The following is a 22,885-nucleotide window of genomic DNA, read 5'->3' on the forward strand; positions in this document are numbered from 1 at the left end:
TGGTTCTGCAGATTGAGGGGCCGTAAGTGGTCATCAGGCCACACTTTTAAGTACTGCTGAATTCAGGGTCACGAGTCCAAATCTGTGGGAACCAAGCTAAGCAGTATCTCTTCTGACAATATGGGTTATACCAAGTCATAACCCCAGATTTTTACATTTACTATATACTTCTTAAAAGCTCACTTAAGAGTCACAAACCTTTTTAGAAACTGTATCAGAATAACAAGATTTTTTTAAATAATGCTTTTGAGAGGATCTTTTATGCTAATCAGAGTCAAACTCTATCCAAGCATGTGTGTATTTTGTTTTCTACAGGCTAGTTTGTTTTCTGCTGATAACAAGAGGCCGAATGTGTTCTTAAAACTGGCACAAGCAGTGTGTATTATGTATTGGGATTATACTATTTGAATTATGCTGTTTTCAGTTGTCTGCAGGACACCATTCCTGTTCTAGGGACAAAAGAAAAAAAATTGTTTATTAAAAACACATCTAATTGGTTAAACCTCTCACAAAACCTCAGAAATTAAGAAGGGAAAAGAGAAACATATCTTGTATGCTTGCCTTTCAGTTTTAGCACAGGAGACATTTCTCTAAGTGATGCATCTCAAAAACGGTGTTAAAATATAAGTCAGGGTGAGCCAAACTAGGTGGTCTGAAGGCCAGATGAGGTTCTTGCAAACCTTTGCTGCCCACTGCTGTCCCAGGCAATAACCCCTTCCCTTCCTCCCTCTTCTCTTCCTCCTCGCCCTGGTCCCCACTGCACTCCCCTTTGCAGCTGTGTGCCTCTGTAATGCCAACATCCAAATCTCCTGTGCCAGTCACTGTGAAAACCTGGCTGATGCCAGGGAAGGGAAGGGTTTGGTATAGAAAGTTTGCCTAAACTGTGACCAAAACTTAGGCATGCTGTGCTTGATGCTGGCAGGATTTGAGGGCATTAGGTGGTCAGTTGGGAAGGGGTGTCGCTGTTCAGGTGGTGTTTGCTACTAGAAAAATGATTCCTTATCCTTCATAAAAAGAGATGATGGACAGGACTGAAGCACATCCCTGAATGGAATCAGCTTGTGGGCTTCTGCATAATTGTTCTGGTACTTTGTAACTTCCATTCATTTAAATAATAAAGACTTTAAATTTATTGGAGACCAAAGAGAGGAATTAATATAAAATATAGGTGACGTGTCATAAATTTCCTTAAAAGTAGTATTTTATTAAAAGGCATATCCAGCATGTAGGTAAAATACAGCACAGAAAGTTTTAAAGCATCTTGAAACATGGGATTTAAAGTAACTCTGTAGTGTCTATACATTTACACTTGTTTCCATAATAAAAATAAATGTTTATTAGCAATACTGCAATGAATTCTTTGTGCTGTTTATTATGATACAAATAATCCCTAGCAAAAAGTTGAATGAGAAATAGTTATAAAAAGGAAGCAGGCATCAAATGCAAAAGTTTTATATACATTTAATTTTAAAAATCCAGTGAATAATAAAAAAAGCTGTGTAATTAATACTTGCAAAACATGACTCAGAATTTCTCAGAATTTGTAGTCCTTCAAATACATGAATTATTGTAGTTCTCTATTTTTAAGTTTAAACATTCTTTGAGGAAACACATGAAATACTGCAAGCCTCTTATTATTTCTTATTTATTCCAGATTTACAATTTTTTTTAAATGTAAAGCACCACTGTATTAATGTTAGATCAAAGAAAAATCACTAATTAACCTGAAAATAAAACATTGGCAAATAACTAAAATTAATTAAAGATTGAAGTCTGAAACCGTTTCACAAAACCAACTTATTTTACTTGCAAATTACAGCCATATGAAATGGTTGTCTAATGTTTTAGATAAAAGACTGGAAGGTTGCTTTTATTTAGGGAGAGAATAGCTATTGCTTTTTGTAATCTTCTGTTGCTTTCCCAGGATTTGAACTGGACAAACTCATACACAGTATCTATATTTTGAAAGATTCTTACTTTAAGGTTAGACTTGAGGAGCTAGTAATGATTCAAGGAATGTTTTTACAGTTATCTTACCAAGATATTTGCCACTGCTTATACCTTTCCCGTACGTCCTGTTTAAAAAAAAAAAAAATATCCTTCGATTAAAACTTCAGTCGATCTATTTTGTTCCCTTTAAAAATGAATCCTGCCTGTCTGTAGGCTAGTGAAGCATCCTAAAGCAGGCATTGCATCCTCCCTCTATCAGAGGAGCTAAAAGAAACAGATGAATTTTCCAAAAAGCTTCTCACAAGCAGTTTCCCACACAGAAAACATGTCTGAAGCACTCCAGCTCAGGAAGGAGCTGTGCCACATCCACTGCAATCTAGTTAGACAAGGATCTCACTTTCCTAACTTCCTTCTCTCTTCTTAGCAGTGCAGTCAGTCAAAGGTATTGCCCTCATTGCAGCTGAAGTTCTTGTCAATGTTATTTGAAGTATAAGCTACTTTTCACCCCTTGCTGAGAAATTACAGAATTTTGAGTCCCCCACCCGCTTCGCAGATGGATAAATTGCAGCTTAGTCTTTTAACAGTGCTCTTCCTACAGAAAATGAACCAGTTCAAAATCCCTTGAACAGTAAGAGTTGATCCACAACTTATTCTGCCCTCCAGAGGTGTCAAACAGGGTAAGAAAAAAAAGCAAATGTTTGTAATAAGGTGCCCAGAGCAATCTCTCAAATTTGGAGATTCCCCCTGAGGCGGAGTATGGGTACAGCGACTCAGCCCAACAGATCCTATTTCAGGGCTGCAACCTACAGAGATTCAGTTAAATTGTAACAAAGCATTTTGAAAGGGGATCTTTGCACTTTCAGCTGCCAGGTTTACAAGGATTTTTCATAAAAACCTGTTATCAAGCCTGATCCAAATAACTTCAAAATAAGAATTTGCACCGGGTTTTGCCCCATGTCTAACATACCTCTGCATTCACTATTTGTTCACTAACAGCGTACCAAGTTGCAAACCTCATCTATGAAACTTCAATTATAGAACGTTTGACTAGAATCAAATGGATTTACTAGCATGAACCCTGCCCTCCAGTGAAAGAAAAATCAAGACAGAAGCATTGAATTTGTTTATTTGGGTTTTTTTAGTGTATTTTGTTTTTTGCAGCACTCACCACTGAACTTTTCCTGGATATTATGTGTTTGGAAGCTTTTTCTACTAAATGCCAGTTCATTCCTTATGCTAATATAAATAACTTTTTCTCCAGTGTTATATTCCTCCTTAACACCATAGAAAGGAGTGGTATTATTTTGGTATTTCAGTTCCTGGAAAAGTAATGGCTCCAATTCTGGAAGAAAACAAAATGAAACACAGGTGCAATCCCTTTTAAAAAACAGAATCTAAGTAGAATAAAATACACAATTGATCAGATTAATCAGCATAATTGTGGTGATATATTTTTGTATTTCTATAGACTTTCTCAGAGGCACTGGCTCCTTTAAAGCCCTGGAGATAACCTGATTAATAAACACAGTTAATCCCTCTCCTGCTTGGTATCCCTGGCACCAGGACAGACTGAGTTTCCTATAAGCTAATTTTCTTTTCCCTGGAAATTGAGCCATCTAGCCAGACTTTGTCTATGTGTGGATTCAAACTGTACTGATACTAGTTGTTCCCCTAGACCTTTTATCTCTACTAATACACCTTTCAGCATTGTACTCATCCAGGTGGTTAATTGTTTGATACACCTTGTGAGAAGTGCCACCTCTCACAGGAGCTCCTGGTTTTTCCATGTCCTTTCGCTCTAGTCCCTTTTCAGACATGAAAGCCAGACAAGTAATTCCCTCCTTAGAACGCAGAATATTTTCTCATATTTGTGATACGAGAAGTTGTGTTTCACCTAGCTTGCAGTGTGCTCTCTGTCTAAGACAGGGGATAGGGACCAGTGATGGTCAGCACCTGAACCAGCTCTGCCTCCCGGTTCCTTTGACCGATATTCAGCCTGTTGTGGAGACTACCCAATACTGTGGCATTCTGCCATGTTGTTGTAAAGCAGGCTCAGGCCATGGTGACTGAAGTTACGTGTCAGTGGAATGTTGTTTCCAGGCATTTTCAGTCATGCTAGTAGCTTAATACTGAGACCTGCTGAATCTAATGCTAATAGAGAAGTGGTTTTCAGGAGCTAGGCTGAGATACCAAAGCAGCTTGTCATCCCCACTTCCTTTGTGCATACAGAACTCAGCTCAGACCTTTCAATTAATTTCTACTTATTCTATTTAGAATTTTTTGTGGTTTAGATAGTAGAAGTTCCATTAATTTCTATATTTTTAAAATAAAATTTCTCCTTTTTTATTGTTATTGAGAATTAGCAATACAGGTTTTTAGAATCCTTCAAGCCATTGTTTCCTCTAGCAGTAAATATGATAGTTAGATTTATTTTAATGACTGCGAAGTTGGCATAAATTTTATTTTACTCTATTTTAAATAACTCTTAGACATGATACCCATGTCTAAAGATATTTATTCCCATTTCCATTATGTGTTTTGGCTTAAGGAGAGCAAAGCCCTAATGTCATTTGATTTACTTTCCGCTAAAGTCTAAGATTATAGCCAAAGGAAAAATCAATAGGATTATCAGGAATACAAGAAAAAAATATTGAATAGAGCATGTAAGTAAATACAGTTTTTAAAACAACCTTTAACAAGGTAATTTACCTGCAGGAACATTTTGCTAAAACATGAGACTTTGCTAAAGTATAGAAATTTGCACAACTACAGAATTCTGTCCTCCCTGTCATATGTAGATTCAGTTTTCTCAAGGTGATGAGACTTAGTCTCATTATAGGAGTAAATTCCTCATTGTTGTAATATATAATAAAACCCCTCTGCCCCCCATAGTCTAGCAAACAACTTTTCCTTATTGCTAATAATTTTATATTTTTTATCTAGCATGTGGTTACATAAAATATAATTAGGACAATACTGACCAGATCAGATTAAAATAAAATTACTTCTAATGCACCGGGCACAGCTGCTTGCATTATGCTTACATTCCCACTCTTACCCACTCGTCTTGTACTCAAACCATTTTCCGTCTCCAGTGATAATACTACTAGCCAAAAGATACCCATACAACTAAAATGCTGCCCTAGTTTACACTTCTTCTAGGTTTAGTGCTAAACTAAATATTATCACCAATTCCATTTTCATCATTCACCTTGCGATTATGTTTATTTTGGTTGAGTTTTTTTAAGCATCGCCTTTTAGGATTGTAGGATTCTCAGTTTAAGTAAAGTGAAAAGGTTCTCTAACATTTCAGACATAAACTGGAAAATCTGAAACTCCCAAAACTCAAAAAAGAAAAACCAAATGAACACATGGGTTGAAAAAAAAGGATTAAAGTCCTTATCATGATATTTGGCTGACTCGTGGGCATTAGACTTTTGAAACTGGCTTTGCTGCACACTCTGTACTAGCAATTCAACATGATATGTATCAGTTAGAAGCAATTTTTATAATCAGAAGGGCCCACAGTTTAAAAGCTAGTGCTGCAAACAAGCTACAACATCCATATGGTAAAGAAAAAAAAAAGGCACTGATTTTTTTTTTTAATATTTGAACATGTCTGGAAATTTTCATGTCTAAAAATTCACAAAGGGTACCTGCAAGATCTTTTTACCACTGAAATCTAATAATGTTCTATTATCAGATTTTTTTGTACCAGAAGAAGTCAGTCCTCTGTGCTGCATTAGATAGAAGCCGAGCTTTCTGCAAGCTATGCTGTGGTTTAGTTTTACTAGTGCAATTCATCAACCCTAGGACTGGCATCCTAATGAGGACAAGAACTGCTCTTTCATACAAAGAGGACTAGTTCCCCCTCCAGTCGGTTTAAAATATTGTTCCCAGCTTCGAGCACACTATAGTTACAGAGCCTACTTTTCCTCACAGGAACTAATACAAATGACATGAAGCCTAGGTCAATATGCTCAATGTTTAGTGATTTGATTTCACATCACAGTAACTAATCTTGATTAGTTACAAGTATCACCACCTTTCAGTTTGCCAGCACTCCTTGTCCTCAGCTTGCCCTTGTGCTTTGGAGAACTGTTATTAAAAAAAACAGCAAGCTGCCCTGCGTCTGCCCTTTGTTGTTCCTCAGAGCTTGGCTCTGCTGTGGGGTACACTTGGCCTGTGACTGGTTATATAGTATGCCAGCAGCAAGCCATAAATAATTTCTTATATTTGCAACATAGAAGTCTCATTGCACCCTAGAGCTCTTACCTTCTTAATCTGCTTGCTCCAGCACTGGTATTCGTGTTTTTAAACCCCCAGGGATTTATGTTAAAGGTCTTTAGTACAATGTGTTTTCCACTGAGACCCCAAGCATATCACCCTGGCTGAAAAGGCACAGTAGTAGAATGTTAACACAGCAGCAGATTAGAGTGTTCGTGACTGTGATGGAAGTTATTCCATATAGCATTTCTCTGACCACAGGGTAGAGCTAGACAAGAACTGTAAGAAAAGATTCATCAGAATGAAAAGTGTTCCCAGGAACACAGTTCTTTGACAGGCTCTGCTCACAGGAAAAGCTCCTCAGGCTGAGGGTAGCAGATCTTAGCAAGACTGATGACAAGAACCATGTGATTACCACACATACCTAGAATACAAGAACTCTTTGGGCATGGGAACCAAAGAGTGGTCACCATATAATGTGAAAAACTTCTAAATACATTTTGGCAGGACATGGGGAAAATTTTACATAACAAAATATTTTGGTTTGTTTTTCAGAAGAGAACTCCTCCCATTTCTATACTAAAGCTTGAGTTGAAAATGGGGACAGAAAATTTAAGCCATGGAGGAGGAGAAACCCACCTTTTCCACAGAAAGAACAAGAACATATGAAGTATATTTCATACCAAGGAACCATCCACTATGCCTCAGTGGCTCTGCTACTCATTTCTGTCAGCATGTTACAGGCAAAACTGAGTGTGTAACACTGTGAGTTTAGATGCAACAAATAAGCTGGTTGGTGTCCCAGAGTTTATGAGAAGGAGAAGAAAAGAAAAATAAGATTATTTTATGTTCCTTCTATTTCAGTCTGGGAAAAGCTAGATTACAAGTCTTGACAACCCTCCTTGTTCAAGCACAGGTCTTTGCTTTAATTAACAAATAAGCTAGGGAAAGAATTAAAATTATTAATTTGTTGACTAAGGATGACTCTATGTCCTTGTTTCTCTCTTTACTGCTCTCTTATGTACTGTGTGATTCTTCTATTAAATACTTTACATTTGGGCTGACAAATGGGTACTGAGGGTCTTAGTCCCCTCTTCCTCTTTGTAAGACTACTGTAACAGAAAAAGCAATGTCCTGTGCTAATACCCAACTACAGGAATTCAGCAGGCAGCCTCTAAGCCACTAATCTGAATGTAATCCAGCTATACTTTTGAGCAGCACCACAAAGGCAAAGTAGGGGTATTCATCCTCACTGATACATGTGCATTTATCTGAGTATTAGGTGGGAAATTACATAAGTTCCTATATAAAACCACTCTTTCCTGAATAGTAGCAAATCCATCCATACAAAGATTGGGAGATTGTTGTGCACTTTGATTTACTTTATTAAGTAATCATCTGATAGCTACAATGGTGAATTGGAAGTTTAAAAACAAAATAAAATAAAAAGAAATAAAGAAAATAAAAAAAAAAGAAAAAGGAAAAGCAACCCCCCCCCCCACCTTCCCCCCCCAAAAAAAGTCCACATTGTATCTCCCCATATTTTGGGAAATAGGCTGAAGGAAACATTCTACACTGTAGAAGACACATGTAACTGATGATATCCATGTTTTGACATTGGAACTGCAAGCCTGGAACATATAGTTCTAAAGCCTCAACCAAAAGAAGCTTAATAATAATAGCATGGATACATCACCACTGTGAAGATGTTAACATGTTAAGGATTCTGGGATACCAATCTGGTATAATCAGGAATATACTAGGTTCCTGTGAAAGATGTGGCAATTCTTATTAAGGTCAGCTTTCAGAGAACTTTGATAAACAAAGTTCTAGACTGATTACTTACAGTACTCCTTTGCTTGCAGAAAAGCAGGAGAGTAGTTCAATAAAAACTGATCATTTTTCTGACTGGATTTGATTAGTTGCATAACTTTAGCAAGATTATCACAGTGTGATCTACTAAGATTTTAGGATTATATGAACACCAGCACCAAATTAATCTTGGAATCACACAACTGAGATACTTGTAAACTCTCATATGTCTCTGAGCACTTACGAAGTCTCTCCCGGTCCCACTGCTTCAGTAAGCATTTGATAGTGCAGCATTTTATTGACAAAGCAACACAATCTGGACAGATTCCTGGCTTCTCTCTCCTTGCAATAATAGCATACCACCTTGTCAAACCCCCAAGGATGCAAACTGGGGTTATTTTACATAAAGTCTCCCTTTGTAGCATCTGAAATAAAAACCTTTCCCCCAGAACTGCCACTGTTTTGATAGTGAATTCCATGCTGAGTTGTACAACTGGTTACTCAGTTCTTTGGCTGATTTTAAGAATTGCATTCAAAAGATACTCTGTGTTAGAGGCATTTAGAAAATATATTTATACCTGGTATTGATACTCTTTCAAGTACTCTTTTAGTCTTGTTGGCAATGGCAGCTCCCAGATCTGATTTGTGCTCTTGTTTATAGCTATTCTGCAGCGGTGTTGCAGAGATGGAGCAGACGTATAGAGGGGTTTGTTCAAGTAAAGGTGAACTGTTCCATTTGAAGGTGTTTCAGTTCTATCCTTGCACATAAGAACATAGTACTCGATCAAATGCACAACGCTGTTGAACTGTTTAAGTCTAGATCTGACACAAGTGATAGAGTCCAGTCTAAACTTGCCATCTTGATATTCTATACGTAGATTGGTCGGTCCCGCTGATGTTTTTACCGATATAGTCAGTAGATACTCTGAATGTGAACTATCCCTAACCAGAAAGGTCCCTTCAGGGGCATCCTGTAACCTTTCTTTGGCTTCAGCAACAGTCATGTTGCCCCAGTACCATCCTGTTAAAAGATGAGAGAAAGAAGGGATTTGTTTATTCCCGTTTGTTTTAAAAGCTGCTCTCTGGCTGATACGCTTCTAGTCACCCATTTCTTTTGTTGTTTGAAAGCTAAAGTCATGTAGGCGCAGTAAATTTTTATTTGCTATTTAAATTCATTTGTTTTACAACGCGCCTCGTTTTGACAGAGCCTTCCAGGTCACTTTTTATTTTCATATCTATGCATACACACGCACAAACTTTGGTACAGAGTCCTGCGGGGCCCCTGAAGCGGGCAGGGACGCGTCCCGCGGCTCCCCGCTGCTCTCCCGCCGGGGCCGGCGCCGCGTCCGCCGGCAGCCCGTAGAACGCCCGCTTTGGGTGACTCTGAGCAGGCTGCTGTTGGAATAAGCTTTGTCTAGCGATCGAAAGCAAAGGGATAAGAAAACAACTTCGGCGAGGTAGCTGCGGTCCCGGCGCGGCCGCGATGAAGACAAGAAGCCCTTCCCTTCGCCCGCAACCGAACCCCGCGTCCTGCGGGGCCGGGCGAAGGGAGCGCAGGTACGCGGGGCCGAGGGGATGCGGCGCCGCGGCCGCCCCGGCCGGCGGCAGCGCCCGGCCCTCGATCCCGGGCTGCCGCCGGGGCGCGGCGCCGCCGGCGCTTTCGCTTCGGCCGCCGCAGCCCGCGGAAGGTCGGAGTCGTCGCCGCCCTTCTCCGCCGCGGGAACGGGACCCCGCAGCGCCGGGCGGCGATGGCCAGGCATCGCACGGCCGCCCGGTTCCCCTCTCGGCCCGGTGGGGATCCCCGCCGCGCCGCTCCGCCTTCCCCCGGACAGCGCCGCCGCCCCGGGCGCTTTCCCCTTCCCCGCCGCCCGGGCTTACCTGCCCGCCGCAGCTCCTCCATAGCCGCGGCCAGCTGCTCCGCCTCACGGCACTCCTCGGCAACGGGCGCCGCCGCCCCGGGGTGCCCCCAGCGCCCCCCGGAGCTCCCCGCGCTCTCCAGGGACTCGGCGGAGCGCAGGGTCATGGGCGGCGGCGGCGGGCGCGGCCCCGCTCGCACGCAGGTCGGGGTCTGCCGGCAGGAGAGGGCTCCGCTTCGCCGCCGCGGGGTTCAGCGCCGCTCTGGGCGCATGGTCCCGGCCCCCAGCCCGGCCGCCGCCTGCGAGCGGAGAGCGTGGTTAGGAGGCGAGCCCCGCGAGAGGCGCTCCCGACGCGAAGCGTATTTCTGGCGATCCCGCTTCGGAACTTCCCAGCATCCAGAGGAGGGACCCGAGGCGAGAGATCACCTCCCGGCGGAGCGGGGGAGGGACATCTCCTCCCCTCGGCCGCCCAGCCTGTCCTCGGCTCCCGGCGGCGGCCGGAGAAGGTGGTCTCGCTTTACCGCAAAGGCGAGCCCGCTGATGCCCCGCTCTCTCGGCTGGGGCAGGAGAGCCCGGCCGGCAGCTCTGGGACTTTTGGGGAGGCAGGAGGTCGTGGGGGAGAGCCGAGCACGTAAAGGTACGAGAGAGGAGGGGTAACCAGCAGAGCGGGGCAGGGGCCCCAGCCTGGGCGCTGCCCGGGTTTCCCGCTGCGGTGCACGGACGGTACGCACGGACATCTTCCAGTAAGGTCATCCGCGAAGTCGTACCTCTAGGAACGGGAACCCGACGCGGGCCATGCTCCTGGGGTGGGAGATCTCCTGTCGGGCAGCGCCGTACTCGGGGAGCTGCGGGGCGGGTGAGCCGGGAGCGCCGGCTCCGGGGGCTCTCCGGCCGCTTGGGAACGGAAGGGGCAGCGCGGTGGAGGTCGCTCTATAATTAGCGCGGGGCAGGAAATATGCTTTTCCCGCTCCATTAAATACTGATATTAGGGGAGGAAAAAAAAAAAAATCTTTCCTCTCGGCTGAAGCTAACGGGAGGGACAAAAAAAGCCTCATCTCTCCTGGGTGCACCGCCACATCAGGAGCGACACAAAGCCGGGCAATACGAGCCAGGGGAGCCTAGCCGGCTTGGCCGGAGTGGAGGAACGGGGCTCACGGTGAAAACCGGGAGACGACCGCCGGTGCTTGCGAACCGGGCAGTCTCTGCCTGGGGATGCACAGCAGCCGTCAGGTGAGGGATTATGCTGAGGTGGTTCCTCCCCTAGCAAGTTCCGCGGCGGAGTTCAGAAACTTCTCCAAATTAAACTATAGCGGCAACTGATGGGGTGTTTTGACAGGTTTCTATCCCAACATATGGAGGCACACACGCGGGAACCCCTCGACAAAGCCCATCCCCTCCTTCCCCCGCGCAGAAGCTCCCGCCGCCGGCTCGGTGACCGGGCGCAGGTGCGCCTGTCACCGGAGAGGCTGCGGGCGCGGGGCCGAGGAGCGCAGGTGGGAGCAGCCCTGCCAGCGGTGTCCGGGCGCGACCCCTTGCGAAAGGGAGACTCCGGGAGCGCCTAGCCGCGAAGCGCGGCCGCTACGGGAGTTCGGAGGGGACGGAAGGATTTCGAGGCAGCGGCGGCCGGCTGCAGCCGGGCGTCCCCCGGCCGAGGCGAGGAGCGCTGGAGCAGCCTGCCGCCGGCTGCGGGGCAGCCTCCATCCCGGCGGTCGGCAGCGCCGTACCGGGAGCGGGGCTGCCGGCTCTCGAAGCGCGGCAGGGCATCGGGGCGGGCGGGGGTAGACGGCGACAGGGGGACTCACCCGGGCTCGGTGGGACGGGGCTGGGGCCGCCGCCGCTGCCGCCGCCTGGAGGTGGGGCGGTCAGGTTGTTCTGGCTCCCTGCGGCGTCGGGAGGCCGGGGAGACACAGCACCCGCCGCCGGGGAGAAGCGTCGAGGCTGTGCTGTGGCGGACAGAGGCTGCCGGAGGAAGATGGTGCTCCTGGGGAAACAACACCCTCCGCTCCCCCTCCCCTTCCCCGGCGCGGGCGGTCTGCTCGCCTTTGATTGCGAGGCGAGGGCATCCTGCCCCCGCCGCTCCCCCCTCCCGGGATGGTTACATACAAAGGCTGCTTTCCAGGAACTTTCCAGGAACCGCATCATGTGACAGGACCCGCTCCGGCGCCTCCGCCGCGATCGCGGCCAGCCGGGGCCGACGCACCGAGCCGCCGCCCCTGTCACGCCGGGGCAGCGGTCGCCGAACGCTGCCCCGCGGCCCCCCCGCCTGCTCCTCCTCCTCCTCCTCCTCCTCCTTCTCCTCCTGCGCCCGCGGAGCCGCGGGCGACGCGCAGGTCAGTGCCCGGGGCCGCGGAGAGACCGGCCCTGCGGGGCCGTGCGGGACACGGCGGGACCCCTGCGGGAGCCGGGCGAGCGCGGGAGCGCAGCCGCCGGTCCCGGGGCCGGATGGGCGAGGGGAGCCCGGCCTGCCCGGCGCCGGCAGCCGCGGGCACCTGAGCGCGGCGGCGGGGCCCGCCCGCAGGGCCGGGAGCGCGTCGGGGGCCGGTGCCAGGAGCTCTCTGCCAGGGACTTGCGGCGGCCGAAGCTCCCGGGACACCCCACCCTGGTCTCCACCCCCCTTCACCCTCCGGCGCTGAATACCTCGTTGCTACAAACAGCCATTGCCCGCCGTTGCGCGCGCCGATTTCCTCCCCCTCCCCCCCCCTCCCTTTTAAAAAAAATATTATTTTTTTTTTTTTTCTAATAACCACGAAGCTGTTTTTCAACGTAAAGATTGCGCCGTGGGTGCCGCTCGGTAACCAGCCCCCTTTCGCCGGTGCCCCGGCGGCCCCGAGGCGACTTTAGAAAGACACACACACACACACACACACACCGAGGGGAAAAAAAAAATAAAAAGAAAAAAAAAAGGAAAGAAAAGCGGGGAAACAAAGCAGAAGTAGCCGGAATAGTCTCACCCCAGCCCTTGGCTGCAGGTCAGGGCTCCTTGTAAATTGCACGGGAGTATCACGGAGGGAGAATTGACGGGGAAAGGATTAAGGGGTGTCTTTTTAAAAAAAATCAGGAAAGAACCCCAAACCTATAAAATAATAGAAGATAATATCTTTAAAAATCGGGGCGGGAGAGGGGAGGGAGGCTTTGTTATCAGAGGGGTAAATGAATATGTATGAGGCTGGACTGAGGGAGCAGAGCAGCTCCCCTGCACAGAGAGAACTCCCACCCTGAGACTCTGCCTTGGGTCGCACTCCCCACTAACGTCTGCAATGCAGCGTTTCTTAAAAAAAAATAAAAATAAAAATAAGGACTGAGGAAGGATTACAAATCCTGAAGGATTTTGTAACAATTATTGCTTATAATTCTTAAGCATCAGGCGAGAAGAGAATTAATAGTTATCTTAAAAAATAAGTTCTGTTATTTAGTAATTAGGTAAATTAATCTGAGGAAGAAAAATTTAATCTACTTTGTTAAGTGAAATATTGGTCAGTGTGATTTCATCTGTTTGTAATGCCTGGGTGCTTTTGAATTTAACTTATTCAGTTTATGAAAAAAAGGTGGTTTTAATCACTGGCAGCAGCATAGATTTAAAATGAGGTCTGAGGAACAAACACGGGCTTTCTTAAGCATTCTCAGAAATGGTTTAAAACAATTTAGGTCTTGAAGGTCATTCTTGTTCCTGATTTTGTCTGTGAAGTCCAGATAGCCTCAGATCCAGCCTCCAGTGATGGTTATGGAATCCCCACTGAGTTTTTTTCGTTGGTTCGATGTGAAGAGGGGAGATTATAGGTTTGTGCCCCTTGTAACTTAGTTGACAGTTCAGCTACCTATGACGTGAGAGCTTGCAAAAAATCTCCATTACTTTTTCAGAATGGCACTGACTTCACTGTGTTCAGAACAACAAAACAAAATTTATACAGATATCTTTTTATTTCTAAAATAATTCTGTATATATAGGTACAGAGCTTTTGCTCAAATATATGTTGTTCTGATATCACAGTGTTCAAATTAAGGCTATTTCTTTGAAGTTCACTAATGCATCTTGGAGAAAAGGAATACGTCTTGTCTAGATGCAAAGCTGCTTTTTTACAGCTTTGCTGTAGTTCTCTTTTTCTGTGTTATTTTATTAATGGGATTTTTATGTGGATAGTATCTAAGGACTTCCTTTGCTTCTGCTGTTTATTCATCACTTGAAGTCATAATAATTTGTTTCTGAAACCACAGCTGGTTGCTATAAAGGCAGAGGGAGGAAGACCACGATTTATGTGGTGAATGAGAAACAAGAACAGAAGAATGTAATAAATGTTTGTTACTTAAAACTTCAGATATTGTTATGAAAAAGGTAGCATAAAAATTAAATAGGCAGTATATCAGCAGGATCTTTCCTAAACAGAGTTCTGTTAATTTTTTCTCATGAGAACTTAATGTCTCTTAAAAATAGCAATAAATATCTGATAAACTTACAAGAGTAATGAAATTCAAACTTAAAAACTGCAAATCGATCTTTAAATGACAATACTGACACCTCGTAAGAGTGCTCTGGTTCACAGTTACCTTTATTCTCTGGCTTGAGACATCTGAAAGAGCTATATGCTCACTGGAGTACGTTTGGATTTCACTGTTTCTTTCAACAATGTTACTTGCTCTTTTTCTCCTCTGTCTGCATGAGTCTTTCATACAGTCATAGGAGAGAAAAGAAATAGTTGTAAGGGTAAGAAAAGGTGACTAAATTACATTACTTTTGGGACTATGGGCCGTTTGTAGTGCATTAAACTACTTAAAGCTACTTTTTAGCTTCTTTGGCACTGGGATATTTAAGACAGGTTTGGTCTGCCTGAAGAGTTTTACTTTATAAAAATCAGAATGGAGTTAGAGAAAGATATGAAATGGACAAAGAGAAAAGAAGGAGCAGACTCAGAAAACTTAGCTTTCCATCATGTAAACAAAATTGGGTTTTTTAATCTGCCATGTAACAAACAGTAGTTCTTCTAAACAGTCACTAATATGAAAAGTATATACAAGTGGGGATTTAAAACTTCTATCTACCATTCAAACCAAATGCTTTATTTATTTTTAATCTGTGTGTTTTGGGGTAGCAATTCTAGAACAAATATTGCTGGACATATGCAAATATGAATTCTTCTGAGCCTGTTCTAGAGGCATATCATCCGACTAGAGATGAAAGGCACAAACTTAAGCAATCCCTGTTTTTTTCCCAGATACTTTCTACTATTCGTGAATGTTGGTTCTGACTGTATATCATCCATATGTAGTAGATATTTTTAATCAAGTTTTATATTGGTAGTGAAAATATGAACACTGAGAGTTCTTGACAATCACAAGCAGAATATACTGTTTCTGATGATTTCAAATACATATGGTCAAGACAGGGAAGGGTCAGTAAATTTATTTTTTATTTTTCCTTCAGGCAAAAATCCCTTTCATGACCAAGGAAGGAGGCAGCAACGTTTTTACAGTCCTGCGAAGCGCCTGTTACTAGAAATTATTTTCACTCTGTTCCTGAAAAGTATGCCAAGTTCACTGGTGAGCTAGTATGCTGATTTATTTATATAATATGATGTGAGCAGAGGGAGGGTAATGTGTTTCTGACTCAGCTGATTTTGCTAAATTTGCTCTGATTCACTGCAAAGATTTACTGATTTATTAAGATAGATTTACCTAGCTACCTGGAAGAATACAAGGGGCCTTTCCTTGCTCTCTTCATCCCTAAGTTCCCAAAGATGCAGTACAGAATATCCATTATCCATGACATACCATTTGGGCAGTTAAAATCCCCTTCAGTTAAAAGGGCAGCTATTGCTTATTACATACATCTACTTATTGACTGTGTTTTGACAACTGTTTACCTGAACTAGTCTAAATAACAATGTACAGCTGCCATGGTTTCTCCCTGTCCTGGGATTACAGTCTGGTTTTTGAGCAGAGAAATACAAATACTGAGCCTTCAGCTCCAGCAAATTGGAATGAGTTAATTGTAACTCCACAGCACGAACGAGGTCTGCAATGTGAACTCTTAGAGGATTTCTCACTTAGCAGTTAGGAGAAAGGTTTGCTTATTTCACAAAGAGTTCCAAAAACATAATAAATAAAACATAGAGAAAACAAATAGTTTAATGCATGGGATCACCCTGCCCTTTCCAGCTGCCTGAGGAACAGAATGTTTTGATGAAATAGACTGAGATTTATACCAAATAGTTTTGCTCTTTACCAGCTGCCACCTTATTTCCTGCCATTTTTATCTATTCACATGTGAATGCTTTGCCTTTCTTGATAATATACATTTGGTAAAGGAGAATAACAAAATAATTCAGTGAATAATTTCTATGAATCAGGGGTGCTCTAAAAAGAAACCAGCACTTATAATTTAAAAGCAAACATCAAAAGATGGCAGCAAGAGAGTAATACTTTAAAATAACATTCAGATTATTTTCTTTCAGAGACAGTTGATAAAAAGGATCATTCCCTTTGATTCAGTGGACAAGTAGACAGGTAATAACTGACAAGCACAAAACTGACCATAAAAAGGTGGCATTTAAGTCCATCTCTCATCTCATCCTGTGCTATCTACCATCTGAAAGTAAAGGCCTGAACTGCATTGAGTAAGAGGTTACCTACACAATTGGGATCTTCAGTGAAAATAATTAAAAGTAGTGCTTGCTTAGTTTCTCCAATTTATTATTTACAATTTAAGGTAAAACCAAAATAGCATAAAAATATTTTGGATAGGCATGTAAAGGAAAAGTAGAACATGGTGACACAGGGTACTGAGGAAAAAAAAAAAGATAATTTACACAGCAGTTTTTACTTTATGTTATGTTAGGCTTCTTTATAAACAGCAGAATTCTGGTCTATCACTATGTTATTTTGTGAATTATCGAGTTTCACTCTGACTAAAATATCTAAATATTGCTGAAGGGTACTGGAGAATAAGTGGTAAATATATATGCTTTGATAGCATTTTCTTCCCATTCATGCATTCTTCTCATTAACATGGTAGAAAAAAGGACTGCTGGAAAGGACCATTTTTGATACAGACTTTTCCAACAACTTCTAGGAGGATATTTGATAGGATTTTAATATTCAGATTACAGCATAAAATGCTGTGACTGTAATATTTATTTACCTTGTTTTTTTGGCTGAGAAAGAGCATATAGGTGTATATATGCATTACACCTATACACACACATGTTCAGAACCGTGCTCCCTGAAGTCTTGGATTTTTTGGAGAAACATACACCCTTGGTTTTGTGTTTTTGGTTGTTTTCTTTTTTTTCTTTTTTTTTTTTTTTTTTTGGAAAAATCCTAGAGATAGCATAGCTGAAGTTGCTGTGAAATCTTGCATTCTCGTCCTAGAAGCTGCCAGAAAAAACAAGCCTTTTATGCTTGAGGAGGCTTGAGATGTTTTTCTGCCAGTTGCAAGTCCTACGCCTCAAAGTAAAAGAGAGCAAGTAAGGTCTGTGAAAAAAGTTTTCCTGACAGACAGCATGAAGGCAGCTCTCCTATGCTTTGCCAATCCATAAGTAATAAAGTTCTTTGTTGGCGGAGAGTCAATTTTGAAACTAATAAGGAAAACTAAAGCAGGTGATGCAGTGGCTATCTCTAAAGGGGAGATTTTTGAGTGAAAAGTGAAGTAGAAACTGGGTTATGTGTCTCTGAATAAACGGCCTCCCATCAGAAAAAGATTAATTTTAAATCACTGTTCTAGTTCTTACATTAAGGATAGTTTAATTCACCCAGAGCTATTTGGCCTTGAGGATGAATTCCTACAATTAAGTGTTTATGATTGAAAGTGCTGCCATGGAGAGCAGACAGATGAATATCATTTTAGGAGTACTGTGAATCATTAAATGAGTTGTAGAACCTTTTTCTGGGCATGAGCCACTTCTAAATTTCAGGCTAAGGCTATAATAGACTTCAGCATAAGGCCTGACGTGTTGCTGTACTTAGGAGTTTGGATAACAGGATAATCAGCGTTTACTAATGTATTTATAAAACATTAAACTTCTTACAGTTAATTGAAAATATGTTGCCTTTTGTATGTGAATATGCTGCTGAGCTCAATCAAATACATTTTTCAGATTAGTGCATTGAGCGTTAGTGTCAGGTAATGAGCTTAACCTGCCTCTGACGTGTTGGCTTCTTTTGGCTCAAGATAGGCCTGCTTCAGTACAAAGAGAGGCTGGATGTGGAATGTCATACAAACCTGGACAGACGACAAGAAAACGGTGCTAGCTGCCAGCTACCTTCTCTCTGTTTGTCAGGATTAGTGCTTGCTTTTTGTCAGGGTGGCTCAATGCATCGTCCTGTATCGGACTGGCATTTTGGGAGGACGTAAACTGAAATACTGGCCAGACAGGCTGGCAGGTTTTAGGCTCAGGAGAGGAAACACACGTAGGGCTACTCTTTCTGCTTAAGGAAAGAGCTTTGGTCCACAGTTTGCCTTTTCTTGGCACAGTCTGTCCATTCCCAGAATTGCTTGTTCCTCCTGCAAGCAGTTTTTCCAGGTATGTGGAAATTAAAGCTCAAAACAGTAGTAGATATAATTGGACAGGCTGCTTGAAGCAGTATCTCCCCCTGTACTGTACCCAAAACTGTCCTGTGGCTCTGACAGAGCTCTGCCTGCAGCAGGGAAAATAACCAGTGCATCTCCTCCTTAACAACTTCAGCTTTCAGAAGGGTGTTTTAAAAACAACCCCAGTTTCAGTGTGGCTCAAAACTGCCATCGATGAGGAGCAGCCTCGTGAGCTGTTTGGTCATGAGGTGGCAATTCTGTCCTGGAGGTGGGGTGAACGGCCTGGGGGGAGAGTAATAACTCCTTCAGTCATCTGATTTTAATCCCTTACCATATGTTACTTGAAGTCCTTAGATGCCCTCTACCGCCATATACCAGAATTAACAGATGGCTCTGTGTAACCAAATTCAGATTTGCTTAAGTTTTTTATTATCTCTCTGTCTTTATAAATTAACAGGGGAGGGGAAAATAATACCCTAATTATTACAAAATATGTGAAGTGTTTTATAAAGTGTGAGTTTGGGCTGGACATATTTTCTGACTTTCAGTGCCATTGCCCTACATTTCAAAATTTAACACTAATTTTGGTAGTCTCTTTAGAGCACATTTCTCTGATAAATTATCCCTCTGTGAATACATGTGATCTAGAAAAATGCCTGAGGCACAGCAGAATTTTTCCCCAGCATTTCATGCCACATGATGCTAGACAGAAGGAAGCTGCAAAACCTGCTGCTGTAGATCAGCCTTTGTTCTGGTGAGGAAGGAAAGGATGCACTTAGCCATCGGATGTATCCTTTGTGTCAGACAGAACAGCAGCTAAAAGTGTACCTAAAATGGAACAAGAATTAAATGTCTGTCCTACCTTTGCCTGTGTTATGACAGTTTTTGTGTGCTGGCAGGCACAAAGCAATCCTAAGCCCTAAACAGAACTAATCTTGGAGGAAGTCATTCCCCAAGCTCTTAAGAATCAAGTGGCTCTGTGGTGCTTGAGCTTTAGCTGTATTGGTTATGTCAACTCCTTCCTTTTCCTTCCATAAGGAAAAGCCAGCAAAACCATCCCACCTTTAATTCCCTGTCCCAGAATCCTGATCTGAGTGGGTTTTATTTTGTGTACATTTTTGAACATGCCTTAGCTTTCCTGAGGAGAGTGTTATTTCTTTCTACTCTGGGTGTTTGCTGGTGATGTTACAAATAGAAGCAGGAGGGAGCATGAGCTTTGCAGTGGAGTTTGTGACAGCAGGGACTTGCTCCAGGTAAACAGAGGACATGCAGGAGGGCCTCTGCCAGGCCAGTAAAAAGCTTGAGTTTACAAAGGGTGCAACTTTCACACTGTGCTTTCTTTTCCCTCCAGCACAGTCCTCTACTTTCAGGCACACTAGTCTAGAATATGCTGCTTACGTTTTTCAGGCGTTTTTATAATTTTTCCAGAACATAATCTCAAGCTAACCTAAGACCATAGCAAAATCTTATTGTGAATGGGGGCTTTGTTCTGGGGAACTATTTTTGAAAATGCCAGGTTATCAGTTAGCCATTGCACAAAAGGTTGAAACATGAATTTGTTCACATGCCTTTGTTTCAGCATATCAATTCGACCTCTCCTTCAACCTTCAACCCCTCCCCCAAATTTCTCCAAGAAATACATGGAGTTCTTCAAGTCCTCCTGGCAGGTGGGCTGTATAATGTTATGGTGGTAAACCTAGAAAGCTTTACCAATTTATTCTATGAACCAACAATGTGGTTCATTTCATGTATTTTTATTAGATCCAAATTTTCCCAATTTCTTTAAGGGGATTTCAATCTTTCAGTGGCTTTTTTTCTTCCCCTGTCCATCAGGGAGTGAAATCATGTGTCCACAGAATGTAAATAACAGCTGTTTCAAGTCAATTTGCACTTATATGCTTAGCACTTAAAAACAGCTTATTTCTAGAGGCTTTCACAATCTAGTCAAAATTTCTTCTTAGCGAGAAGGTTAGGGTTAGGTCCCTGTGGTCAGGCTGATCAAAAAGACACAGCAACAACAACTAAATTCTTCAAATGACTGATCAGTTATGCTTCTGAGCTACACTTCAGTCAATTGCTGAAGTGTATCTTTTAATCTCCTTTGGGATTTTAAGATTGGTTCCTTGGGCTGCTCTAACTGTTCTAAGGGGTCAAAATATGCCAGGTAAGGAGACCAATGGTTAAAAAAATCTGTGCTGAACTGGTAGTGTATTTCTAGCAAAATTAATTTATCACACAAGTACAGCTGAACAGGAATAAGAAAAAACAAAAAAAAACCTGGCAAGGTATTTAAAGGGAACAGCTTATTTGCCAGTGCCACAGTGTTGTTTGAATAAACAAACACCTTATACCCTGAGAATTACTGTAAAACAGCTCCTTGGTTTTTATGGTTTTTGGTTTTTACTATTTTCTTTTGTTGACATTTCTGCTATTTTATTTTGTCGACATTTCATGAACCCTAAAGCGGATACACATTTTTATTTATTAATGCCTAAATGAAGATCTTAAAGAATTAGGTCCAATTACTGCGGGGTTTTATCCTCCAGAAAACTTTGGAAGCCTTTCACCTCATTATTTTGCCAAGTGTCTCAACTTGAACCTTTTCTTCGGATTTCTTTGATCCTCTGAGGACTGAAAATTACAGAACAATGACATTTAGTGACCTTTGGTATGGTTCATTAACTCCAGCATTGACTGTGTAAGATGCTTGCTCCTAAATCCAGATTTTGTTTGGTCTTACAGAAATGCACTTTCTTCTCTGCATATTTGTTTATTCAGAAGAAAAATCCTTTTATTTTTACAGGAGTCTCAACTGGGGCATCTCTGAACTGGAGACTCGGGACTGGTGACTGAAATTATTTAGAAAAGACTAATTAGGCGTGTGAGTAATCTGAGGTAATCTGAGATCAGGTAATCTCTAAAAATGCTGTGGGTTCACACTACCTGATTTCAGAGGCCAAGCTTGTATTTCTAAATTTTAAAAAAAGTCTCTTCTGATGTCAAGAAGGACTTACACTGGGAATGTAAAAGGAATATATATGGCTTATATTCCCACTAGCTGGGCTAGTTCTCTCTAGTGCAGACTCCCATATTCATATCCCACAGTCCTACTTGGACCTTTTCAGTGCCCCTCCAGACCCAACATGCAATTCTGATTTTTCTGTGTTATCTTTCAGTTTGAAGTTTGTGAAGTGCTGTGAAACTGTCCTGTGGCCAGTGAGAAGGGTGCTTTCCTAGCATCAGAGCGAGGGTACGTGTTGTACATTGTGGGATGCAGTAGGGACTGAGGGCACAGCCAGCTTGGGTGGTTTGGAAGAGCACATCTGGTGAAGTCAAGCAAGATGTGACCTTGGGAGTGGTGCTTGGTGCTGTTCCTGCAGCAGTGGGAAGCCATTGCTCTCAGGAGGATTTGTGGAACAGGGGGAGGCAATGAGGAGGTGTGGGAGCAGCAGTGGGGACCTGAGCTTGCTCCCAGCCTGCCACGGTAACATCGTGCCTGGAGGGATCCTGAACATCTCCCTGCTGCTGGTGCCACCTCGGGTGTGGTAAAGCCCAGGGTCCTGGTTTCACCTGCCAGAGTTACACAGGTGTTTTCACTGCAGAATAAATGCAGCACTGTTAAAGAAATGCCAGGCTTTTCCTGCGTTATTTCCACAAAGTCATGAGTTAAAATCATGGTCGTATTGAAACTAAAAGCTCGCCCAATTCTGTTAATTCAAGTTTTTGTCCCTGGGCTGGACAAGGCACTGTGAAGGTACTAACCACTGCTGCTCTTCTCACAGGCCACTGTGTCACCTTTCAGCCTTACCAGTGGCCTCTTCTGGGTTCACTTCAAATCTTTCTCCAACAAATACGGCCATATAAAGTCAGTGAATTGTAACCCCATGCAGCCAACACACAGCATGTTTCTTTCGTGAATTTTATTTGCTCTGTGCTTCTACTCTGAATAGCAAATCCTTTTTTCTGAATCTGGTTCTAAATATTGTGGAGTTTGCTGCCACTCTGTCACTCCAGGATTTTAACTGTAGGAAAAACGGCACAGGGGAAAGGGAATTCTGTAAACATCTGTTCTTGGAAAATAACAAATGAACCCATACTAAAACCAGTCAGTATTAAAAATTACAAAATAAATTTTAAAAAGGAGATGCAGCCTTATGTTACTTATACCAGCCAAACAAATGGTAACAAACTAAGGGTAAAGGGAATATTTTTCCTAGCATTTGTTTATTATTCAATAGAAATCATCAGTTTGTCTTAAGTAAAGCAAAGGTGATTCCTGCAGCACAGCTCTGATGCAGTGTAACTCCTACAGACACTGACTTCAGAAAAACAGTACTTAGCGTATTATTTGTTTAAACAAATCAAACCCGTTTGAATGAGAAACTAGCAGTATTTAAGACAAGAAACTTCAGCAGTGTTTAAAAAACTTGGTACTAATGATTAGGAGTGTTTAAAAAGCGCTCATCTTTGCATGAAGCTATTAAGCTCTGTTTTGTTACCATTAATAAGTAGGAAATAC

The 22,885-nt window shown here is 43.0% G+C and overlaps 1 protein-coding gene and 1 long non-coding RNA gene across 2 annotated transcripts; one reads left to right on the forward strand and one right to left on the reverse strand.

The window, feature by feature from the left end:
• Positions 1–7,689: 7,689 nt before the first annotated feature.
• SOCS2 (suppressor of cytokine signaling 2) lies at positions 7,690–11,859 on the reverse strand. The gene is made up of 3 exons (XM_062491443.1): positions 11,648–11,859; positions 9,868–10,144; positions 7,690–9,010 (listed from the first exon to the last, which is right to left on the reverse strand). The coding sequence occupies exons 2-3, from the start codon at positions 10,010–10,012 to the stop codon at positions 8,562–8,564; spliced, it is 594 nt and encodes a 197-aa protein (XP_062347427.1). The 5' UTR covers positions 10,013–10,144; positions 11,648–11,859; the 3' UTR covers positions 7,690–8,561.
• Positions 11,860–15,270: 3,411 nt separating this feature from the next.
• LOC134043282 (uncharacterized) lies at positions 15,271–22,363 on the forward strand. The gene is made up of 3 exons (XR_009933128.1): positions 15,271–15,377; positions 21,170–21,261; positions 21,543–22,363. It is a non-coding gene; the product is annotated as an uncharacterized LOC134043282 (long non-coding RNA).
• The last annotated feature ends 522 nt before the right edge of the window (positions 22,364–22,885 follow it).

The sequence above is a fragment of the Cinclus cinclus genome, chromosome 4 (assembly GCF_963662255.1).
Source record: "Cinclus cinclus chromosome 4, bCinCin1.1, whole genome shotgun sequence".
Taxonomy (NCBI): domain Eukaryota; kingdom Metazoa; phylum Chordata; class Aves; order Passeriformes; family Cinclidae; genus Cinclus; species Cinclus cinclus.